This window comes from Penaeus chinensis, chromosome 29 (genome assembly GCF_019202785.1).
Source record: "Penaeus chinensis breed Huanghai No. 1 chromosome 29, ASM1920278v2, whole genome shotgun sequence".
In the NCBI taxonomy this organism is placed as follows: domain Eukaryota; kingdom Metazoa; phylum Arthropoda; class Malacostraca; order Decapoda; family Penaeidae; genus Penaeus; species Penaeus chinensis.
In genome coordinates, this window is record NC_061847.1 from 32,220,659 (window position 1) to 32,231,497 (window position 10,839).

A 10,839-nucleotide genomic window follows, 5' to 3' on the forward strand; every position below is an offset into this window, starting at 1 on the left:
TGTACTCAGCCGGCAAGGAGTCTGTTAGTAGCCCTAGTGACCGATCCTGACTTCCAAATTACTTCAGTTGGCGGGAAAATGTGCTTTTCCTTTCAATCCAATTAATGCCAATACTGTTATTATTGTTATTGATGATATCAAATTGTTATTAAAATCTTAGTAACATTTATGACAAAGAAATAATGCAAAAGAATATTTTCAAACGTCGAGGAAATGGATTAATAAAGTACGTCATGGGAACGATGTATTTTGTTCAACCCCCTTATACAAAGATCCTAACGCGGTCTTTTCCTCACAGAATTTGTTTTCCTTTTGATGGGGGGGGGGGGGGGTGGAGGGGGAAATTGTGGTGCAATGTGCTTCCAACTGTAAAAGAAAAATTAACTTTCTTAACTTTCGTCTTGTCAAGTTTATCTATTTACTTATCTACTTTATTTTCTTCTCTTGTTCTTTCTTTCTTTCTTTCTATCTTTCTTTCGTTCCTTTTTTTTTTTTTGTTGTTGTTGTATCTTTCTTTTTTCTTTTCTTTTTAAATTGCTACTGTTACTATTATTTCTTCTTTATTGATCAGCGTTGCTGGTATTACTGTTAGTAATGTTACTGCTGTTACGACTAACAAATCCCTACCCCTGTCACTGTTGCTGTCGCTCCTGTTGCTCACACTGATATGCCTGCCATTTCTTTTCTGGTTGTTAATACTGTGGCTAATGACTGTACTTAGCTGATTATTATCATTGTTAGAATTATTATCGCTGCTGTTATTATCATATTGGTTGTTATCATTGTTATCATTATCACAATTATTATTATCTTCAACATCATTATTATCCTTATCGTTGTGATTACAATTATTACCATTAGTATCATGAATGGCATTACTACCATAATCATTCTTATCATCATCATTACTAATATGTTCTTACCACAGCATACCCCTGAAATCAATACACCTTTAAACATTATTCAGAGAAATCAATGCCTATTTCCAAGCGACGCGTCCAGCAGGAAACATCTCAGAGAGCCTGGAAGTGAACGACTCAATACACATGAATGTTTGAATAAATGTGTGGATGAAGGACCATGTGTATAGATATATAAATAGATATTTTTTTTATCAATGAGCTAAGGAACAGGTTGAAGAATTGATATATAAATACGTAAAATAACGATGAAATATATTAGATAAAGTAACGATAAAAGGAATATTTTGCGAGAGAACGGGTGGATGAATAAATGAACTTCCCAGTTAACATAATAACTTGTAAAAAGGTAAACAATTTGACAGAATAACCATTTCATTAGCAAACAGGTTAATTATAGATTGTTCCCTTTCTTATCTAAACCTGCGTCAATGATTCACCGCAAAAGGGAAATGGGCCTATTTAGCTTAATTCTTTTAGGTGTGATTGCGTAATCACGCCACTGACCATTGTTACCGTTTACAAACAACAGTTCTGGCGGGAATAATGAACGTTTCCTCCGAACTTTGTCGGAATATCAGTCCATTAACCTTTCAGTTTCAAGCGGATATTGTTGTTTTCCGTTATTTTCACCGTTTGAGGTAAATCAATTTCAGGAAAAAGATAAGTTAATAAATATTGAAAAAAAAAAAAAAAAAAAGAATGGATTATAAACATAAAGAAAAGGGATGATTCCTGTAAAGACAAAAGAAAAGAAAAACAAGGAATATAAAACAAAAAGACTAAGGAAATAAATAAAGACAAAGGAAATAAAACAAAAAGAGACAAAGGAAATATAACAAAAAGGAAATTAGATGAAACAAAGAAGTAAACAGCGACTGAGGGATATTTATAAAGAAATATATATATATGTATATATATAATATTATTGACCATCATAAAAACAAGTACTAACATTACAAAACGAAAGATAAATTATGAAGCGTAAAAAGAAATAGTGAACCTTGAAAAACAAAAAATGATAATAAACGAATAAACTTTATATTACAAAAAACATAACAAACACGAAGCTACGTTTGAAGAAACCGAAAAGGAAAACAAGAGAAATGAAATAAGAGGCATAAATGATATAAAAATAATACATAAACTATATGTAAATGATATCGAGTGCAACAAGTATATCAAAACGTTTAGTGATGTTTTTCACAAAGCTTTGTTGACTTTTCGTGATCTATTTTGGTAATTCCTGTTATTTGTCTTTATTTATATCTAACCATTAACTCAAGTTGATTAATTGTAATTAACTTTAACTTAATTTGATTAATTATAATTACGCCTTAATTGTTGATTTAAGTTTATATTTACCCCTTAATGAACTATAAGTTCGTTTCTATGCTTTCAATCCTTAGCAGATATATGGTTCTACTGAATATGTAAAACATACATAAATAACTGAATAATGTGAATAACCGAATAAAGAATTGAAAAAGCAAATATAGCAATTTACAAAATAAATATCAAAGGAAAATACAACGTATATAACGATATAGCACTTAAACCCGTTTTATCTTAAACTGAGTTAAGCTTGAAGCAATGGAAATAACGGTTCCCTTCGCCTTGTCTGGCCTGTACTGACTTGGACCTTACTTAATTACATACTTAATTACTTACGGACCTTAATCACCATATTTACCAGACCTTACCTACTGATTCATTCTTATTTGCTTACTTACCTCAGCTGACCTTGCTTGGAATAACCGTAGTTTTACATGTTAATGTGTTTATACATGTTTTATGAAGTATTCAGTTTGAATATATAGTGTTTACTATGAAACTATGAGAGCTATGAAATCTATTTTTCAACATCATTGTTTTAATATTATTATAATCTTTACAACACGTAAGCTAAAGAAACATTATATTCTTCTGTTCTCTTATTAAAAAATCGTTTTGGAGAAAAATACTTTCACTTCACAAATTAAAAACAATTAGACTATGAAATCGAGACGAAATATCACCAACTCTTTAGGCAATAAAAGAGTCGCTTTTACGGAAAGGTGGCGAGAATATTCAGTATTATTTCAGAAGAATATTATTCATGCTATTGTTCAGAGTATTAGCCATTACGCACGTCGCCCCTCGTCTGTCTCGCAACCACGCCCGTTTTCTACGCCACATCCTATTTGTGCGCAGTGGAATCGGGTTATATTTCCCCTCCCTCTTCGTCTCTCTTTGTCTCTCTTCTCCGTTCGCTCTCCTTCTCGCTCACTCGCTCTCACTCTTTCTCTTTCTCTGCCCCCCCCCCCCCCCCCCGCCCCTCTCTCTCTCTCTCTCTCTCTCTCTCTCTCTCTCTCTCTCTCTCTCTCTCTCTCTCTCTCTCTCTCTCTCTCTCTCTCTCTCTCTCTCTCTCTTTCTCTAGATATATGTGTGCGTGCGCACGCGTGCGTGCGTGCATGTACGCATGTATGTATGCATGCGCGTGTGCGTGCGTGCACGTACATCTGTTGTATGCATGCGTGGGTGTAGGAAAAAAATACGTTGTTCGTTTCCTCTCGTCCGGTGGTGATCGTTTTCTGTCCGTTCGTGCAGCAGTGATTCCAGTGATTTTTTCCTCGGGAACATTCAGGGATTTTTTTTAGGGAAACCAACAAAGTGATAATAATTTTGACTGTACGTTCGTCTCCCTCGAAGCGCAAACGCAGCCTGCCAACACGTAAAGCGCCAGTTTCGAATATTTTTTTTCTCCAAAACTCATTACCTCTAATTGTATCGGTCTGCGATTCGGATGGATATAACAAGAATGATAATAATAGTAATAATAGTAATAATAATAATAACAATAACAATGATTATAATTATCATAATAATAATAAATAAATAAATAATAATAATAATAATAATAATAATAATAATAATAATAATAATAATAATAATAATAATAATAATAATAATAATTATGATAATAATAATAACAATAAATAATAATAACAATGATAATAATAATAATAATAATAGTTATGATAATAATGATATTGATAATAATGATAATAACAATAATAATGATGATAACAAGTTCACAAGTTACATTAGCGTACATTTGTGTGTCAGTATTTCCAATACTGACAATAGTTTAGTTTCCCTGAAACACATGAAAGGAAATGAGTGGAGTGATCACATCATGACAGCATGGATGAAAAGATTTGTCATGGCAATTTTTACATTAAGAACGGTTTCCCCATGGAGTAGGTGGAGTAGGTTTCCCTGAAAAGAAGGCAATAAGAAATAAATGAAACCTATGCTCTTGTTTGCCCTCCTTGATAAATCTCTTGGGCCTGTCGATGCATTTACTACAGTGAAAAAAGAAATCTGATTGATAGAAAAGCAGTCATTATTTGCATATATTAATACATATTGTAATGACACAAAGTACATGTTAAAGTACGGGGGAAAGTGTTAAAATAAATCTTAATTACTGCTAATCTGATTTGTTTCACTTCCTATCTTGTCATAAATATCAAAACATTCTTCAGTTCCTGTATATACCTGAACATACCACACATATATGCAATAGAAACAGAACTTGGGAGCTCGTTTGTGAGGAATTTCTCGCCAAAACAAACGATTTTATATACTTAAACATCTTTTTTTTCTGTGATGATTCTTAAAATTATTTTGAGAAATGTATCTTACAAAGGAACCATATATTTTTGTTCAGCTAATTTTATGGACCTTCACACTCTTCCACACTTCTCTCCATAGACCCTCGTGAAGTTTCGAAGCTCGTGCGAAGATTTTTTCCGTCACGAGGCTTCATTATTATCCTCGTGAATTTCATCCTTTTTTTCTGTAAATTCACAAGATGAATCTCTTCGTAGCTGCTCATTAAACTTTTAAGCACGTAAAGAGGAATTAAAACGGCGAAGGCATTCAGAAATTCAGAAAATTCAGATTCGGGGAAAAACATTCAAAACAGAAAGGAATCCAGAAATCTGACTTCAAAATTCAAAAGACGAAAATAAAAAGAATTCAGAAACCCGAAGCTGTCAAAAGAACATTCAGAACTCCACCTTCAGAAGACACACACAAGAAGAAAAAAATCAACGAATTCGGGACATGACGAAGTATCGGGAGTCGGCCACCTCCCGGACACGGCGAGCGAGCGAAGTCCCGGATGAGCAGAGCCGAAGCTGATCGCTATCTCCTCGGGCACATTAAGCTAATTACGCAACATTCAAGCCTTATTGGGGCGCCTTCGCTCGTCCCTCGCCGCCGCGCTCTCCAGGCTCGGGTTTCTTGACGGGGGGGGTGGAGAGAGAGAGAGACGGGGGAGAGGAGAGAGAGAGAGAGAGAGGGGGGAGAGGAGAGAGAGAGAGAGGGGGGGGGGAGAGGAGAGAGAGAGAGAGAAAGAGAGAGGGGGAGGGGGGGGGAGAGAGAGAGAAAGAGAAAGAGAGAGAACCTCGTGGGTGGAGAGGCAAAGCCAATCACTCGGCGCCATGTCTGAAGAAGATGAGTCGGCGACACGGAAAAATACCAACAATTTACAAATAATACACTGGCAGGACTTTTATTAGAGGATATTCAAATACACAATGACACATCTGTCTTTCGGCAACTTACAGCTTTGTAGATTAGGAAAACGGAGGAGAGATTCAGTTTAATTCAGGAAAAAAAAATAAAAAAAAAATCTATACAATAAACACATCTAAATTTCAAATAAAAATAGTGGAAATGACCACAAAGCTGATATCCTGGTTATACACTACACATGAAACTGTTTGAAAGATGGAATAATGCAGTACCGCATTGATATAGATATATAACACTCATCCCTGACCTGGCCTCGACCCTAGGTCACTCCGGGTATGAGACCGAGGGCCAGTACCAAACCAGTACCAGACTAACCATGCCCCGCGACCCACTAAAGGAGTGTGAAATCAGGATCTAACTAGCTCCACAGACCTGCGTCCAAATCTCTCGCCGCCAGTGGATGGCAACCGCGGCGATTCCTTGTACACAGGGCGTAATTTAGAAGCAAAACAGCATGCCACACCAAGAATATCCCTTGTAACAAATGGAATGAAATTTCCCAAGATGGGCGGAGGGCACGGACGTCGGGCTCGACGCACGTGAAAAAGTTGAAATAGACACCAAGCTGACGAAAGGTCGTGAACTTGATTGTGACGTGACTGATATTTGGTTGTTTTCCTCACAGCTAATAAAGATTTGAAATAAATGCAGGAAATTTAATAAGTAACGGCGGGAGGTTAATTTTTGTTTTTACAGGTCCTCCGCGGAGTCCGGCCTTCGCGTAGCTGCCCTGCCAACGCTCCACCTTCGGCATTTCTGAAAACTGTTATCTTACAATCTAAACCTCCATGGTGGTGGGTATTAATGAATGAAACACATTCTGGGTTCCTAAATCACGTAAAGTCGGCACGGAAATAAATGCATGTAATAAATCATTTCTTTATCCCACAATTCAAAATCACTCACATCTAAGCAAATGACAAAAATGCAATGAACTCCTTGAATCCGTCTGATAGAGAGAGACGGGAGGCTGACTCCTCTCCTCTCGTCCTCCTGCTGCAGAGCCCCTCGGCGCCTGATCTTCCACGTGAGATCACACACTCCGCTCTGCCTCTGTGTTGGGAGCACGCTGCTTGCGGATCTGGAAGATGATGGCACCAGTTCAAACCGAACTTTTAAACCCTTAAGACCCAGAATGATAAAGAAAGGAAAATTCAGAAAATTTAGGGATATGATAATCAGCAGGTTTACACTACATTTCATTGGTTTTAATAGTGATTTAATAATGTTGATCCTTATCCTTATCGTTCAAGATAATGGTATTAGACTATGCTTGATAGTTGCATGTGTGTATATATTAGTATCTGTATGAATATGTATATGTATCTGCACACACACACACACACACACACACACACACGCACGCACGCACGCCCGCACGCACGCACGCACGCACACACACACACACACACACACACACACACACACACACACACACACACACACACACACACACACACGCACGCACACACGCACGAACACACACACACACACACACACACACGCACGCACGCACGCACGCACGCACGCACGCACGCACACACACACACACACACACACACACACACACACACACACACACACACGCACACACACACACACACACACACACACACACACACACACACACACACACACACACGCACGCACGCACGCACGCACGCACGCACGCACACAACCAAGAGAGTCTCTAAGCAGGTGAGTTCGAGTCCTCCTGCATCTGAGGCAGGACAAAACTATCTATCAATCTATCTGTATAATATATTTCTACTTCAGTCAGTTTGGTTGGGACGCCGCAGATCATTTGTACAATAATTTAGCTATGTAATATAATTTGCAATCTAGGGCCATACATCATTCGTATTCCACAGACACAGATGTTGTTGTAAATAATAATAATAATAATAATAATAATAATAATAATGATAATGATGAAATAATTGTAATAAGAATATGTTGAAATCTATTATTGATATCTTCAAGTCATATACAACCGAATGCATATATCTTTTTTTTTAATGAAACATAATTTTTAATTAATAACTCTTTACCGTTTAGCAAAGTGGTTCCTGGGTGTACAAATGAACTTAACAGCATTTTTCCGATAAAGTGAAAGCCCTCAGCCATCCAGCATAGACTTCAGGGGCGTCAGCTGGTGGGGGGGGGGGTGCCTCTTAAGACACTATTTACCCCCCTCAAGGTCTGGCTTGTCCCTCCCCCAAGGGCTATGACTTTTAACTGTTTTTTTCTTTTACCAAATTACACCTTTATAGGTCGGATTATAGCATTAAAATGCCCATAGGATAGCTCATCTTTTATACATTTTTCTACATCTTCGCTCGCCAACCCAACTTGCCCTCTCCCCCTAAGAAAATGCTGAAATGAGAGATCTGCTTAGCATTGCATTATCTCTGCATCCCGCGAAGCAATCGCATCTAGTCTCAACCTAGACAAGAGAGCGCATGTACCTCGTAAGTGAAGGAGCCGTTGATGCAGAGGAGGAAGAGCATCACGGAGAACTGCACGAGGGTAAGGCCAATGCCTGCGTAGGTGAAGGTGTTTTCCTGGTTGTTGTTGTAGCGGTCCCATAAGCTGTGGTAGAAGCGGGACCCTCTGCACCATCCAGCGACTCAGGAAAAACACGTTAATGATGATCACGGCGACGGGTTTCAGCAGCCACGTCCAGGTCACCAGGGGTTTGCGCTTCGGGAAAGCAGAGGGTGGGATGGGCGGTGGCCGGTATTTTTTTTTTTTTTTTTTTTTTTTTTAGCTTTTCTGTTTTTTTATGGGAGTGGGTCCTGAATTTCTTATGGTGTAAACAATCTGTACTCTAATATTACTCTCCTTTTCACATTTGTATTCGATATTATGTAAATTATAATTGCCCTGGAGTCAAGCCAAGTGAAGAACCAAGAACTTAAATGCTAAAGATATTCACAGACATGTTAGCAAGCCAAAAAGGAAAATCACGGCCCACCTTGCACAGGCCGATGATGAGGATGGTGGAGAAGAAGAGGCCGCCGACGCCCTCCGCGATGCCGATGTTCACGCGCACGCTGAGGTCTGCGGGGAGGGGGGGGGGGGGGGGGGGGCATTGGCAAGGTTTGTGAAATTTGTTATACATACACACCTATATGTATCTGTAGTTTTGTCTCTCTCACAGGCAAGCCAACCTACTGGTGGGGGAATCTTTAGAGAACTGAGTCAAGCGTCGTTATAAGACATAGTCCTGTCAGCTGAGGACTATGCAAAGGGTATCAAGTCGTGACTCCAAGGTGTACGTCCCGTTGCCATACAGCAAAAATTGCAAAACTGGTCTTCAAGCTGTGTAGATTGGTCGTTCTTCACAGATACTCCTAGCGAGAGAATTCAAGACTATTGCAGATTTCCTTGGCTAACAACCCAGAGTTATGAATTGCACCATCGAGACATATATCTGAGTCCTCGCCTTCATCTGCCTCACTCTAGAATCCACAGAAAAAAGTTTTAGACATGTTTATTTCCACCTTTACAACACTCAGAATCTGTATAAAATATTGCTATTCGTCCTACAGACTTCAGCGGAGTCTCAGGATTTCCTAGAATGATTTAGACTGCACACCTTAAAGATAACAAAAGCCACAAGCATCCCATAACCGAACTCTCGAATTGCATGCTATGGTACAGCATTTATTTTGACAGGAGGGAATCTAGTTTGCTCCCATCGCAGGTGCCTTAGCAGGTGATGTTCTACATCTCAGAAGTTTGCACCTTTCTTGGCATGCTAAGATGCTAAGCAGTGCAGTTTTGCGATAGCTGCGGCAGTCTCAGCGAACCCTTTACCAACTCCAAAAGGTATAACCAAACTCCTTAAAAGTTTGATACCACAGTAATATAACCCAGAACAATGATGATGCCTCATTAAGGACAGCTGTCTGCCACAGAAGTGAGTTCGTTACTGAAGAACTCTTCCACACTAGGTTTACAGATGTTAGTGTGAGGTACATGGTAATGCGAGGCATGAAACCGAACGAATGCTGACAATTGCTGTAGACATCCTCTGGAGATGACGTGCAACAATACAGGCGTGTCAGTAAAAGAGTGTAATCAGCCTAATTGACTGTGCTGCTGCTAGGTCCTCTCAACTCCTAGATGGCCCACCCGAGCTTAATCCTTGGGACCCACACCTTGCCATATCAGAAGGTATTATTATTCCTCACTCGAGTATCTTCTCCCAAATGACGCAATACCAGTGTTCGTCTCACGGACGCACACTGACAGGGAAATAGCATAAAAAACAATTATATTCCCCATAGCTAGGGGAGCAGGTGGCACGAAACCACAGTGTGTCTCCACGCCCCAGTGGGCCAGGCTCCCTACCTCTGAGGCCTCCTGCCACACCTCTACTGTGAGAGAAAAGGCATGCAGTAAATAAACACTAAGTTAATACACACATGTATGCTTGCGTGCATGTTTGAATGTGTACATGCGAATGTGCGCAAACATACATGATTAACTATGTGCAAACAACCACAGAAAGTGACAGACGAGCAGGTCTCCGCTTACCTGACAGGTAGAGGTAGTGTTCGTACCAGCGGATGCCATAGTTCGAGTGGCCCCTGTAGTGGATGCCGAACTGATAGCCATAGAAGGCGCAGGTGGCGACCCCGTGCAGCTGGGAAGGAAGATTGCGTTGTAACATTTTTTATATGATTTAAAATAAATCTTCCCAAATAGTTTCCTACTACATGTGTAAGTATCACTTATGACATGTGCTTTAATGATATCAAGTTATGACCACATGACCTGTACGAATCACTGCCACCATATTTTTTTTTTCAGTATTAAAATTGTGATTGTTACCGATATATTTATCATTGCTATTATTATGGTTATTATCTTCAATATTACGATTTCCACTGTCAACATTATAATCATTAATGGTATCATAATTATCATAATTATTATGGTCACTATTATCATAATAATAATAATAAGCTTTTCCACAAATCTTAGAACTGAGAATCACCAGGTCGATGACAGCGAGCAGGAGGCCGAAGTTGATGATATTCCTGAGCGAACAGGCCATGGCGGGGAATCACGCTGGAGCTCACGCCAACAGCCCTGGAGGGAGCCAGACAGGGATCAATTCAGGTTTGGGTAAGATCTATTAGACTGATAGATAGGTAGGTGTACAGGCAGATATTAGATATATATGAAGATGTGTGCAGGCGGACAGGGATCAATTCATCTGGTGGTCTTCGCAAAGATGTTTTTTGTAGATAGGTGGAGAGATGGGTTGGCAGATTGTTGGGTAGACAGGTAGGTAGACTGATGAAGGGAGGCAGAAAAG

The 10,839-nt window shown here is 39.3% G+C and overlaps 1 protein-coding gene across 2 annotated transcripts in view; it reads right to left on the reverse strand.

The window, feature by feature from the left end:
• Positions 1 to 348: 348 nt before the first annotated feature.
• The window catches only part of LOC125040690, a 16,577-nt gene continuing 6,086 nt past the window's right edge, over positions 349 to 10,839 (reverse strand). The window contains exons 2-7 of one of the 2 annotated variants that reach the window (XM_047635379.1): positions 10,516 to 10,610; positions 10,053 to 10,161; positions 8,485 to 8,570; positions 7,976 to 8,210; positions 6,414 to 6,588; positions 349 to 366 (exon numbers count right to left, since the gene is read on the reverse strand). In XM_047635379.1, the coding sequence (XP_047491335.1) occupies positions 6,416 to 6,588; positions 7,976 to 8,210; positions 8,485 to 8,570; positions 10,053 to 10,161; positions 10,516 to 10,575 (663 nt within the window). In that variant the 5' untranslated portion in view covers positions 10,576 to 10,610 and the 3' untranslated portion in view covers positions 349 to 366; positions 6,414 to 6,415. Of the gene's footprint in view, positions 367 to 6,374; positions 6,589 to 7,975; positions 8,211 to 8,484; positions 8,571 to 10,052; positions 10,162 to 10,515; positions 10,611 to 10,839 lie in introns of those variants that run through there. The other variant, XM_047635378.1, reaches the window with a different exon arrangement.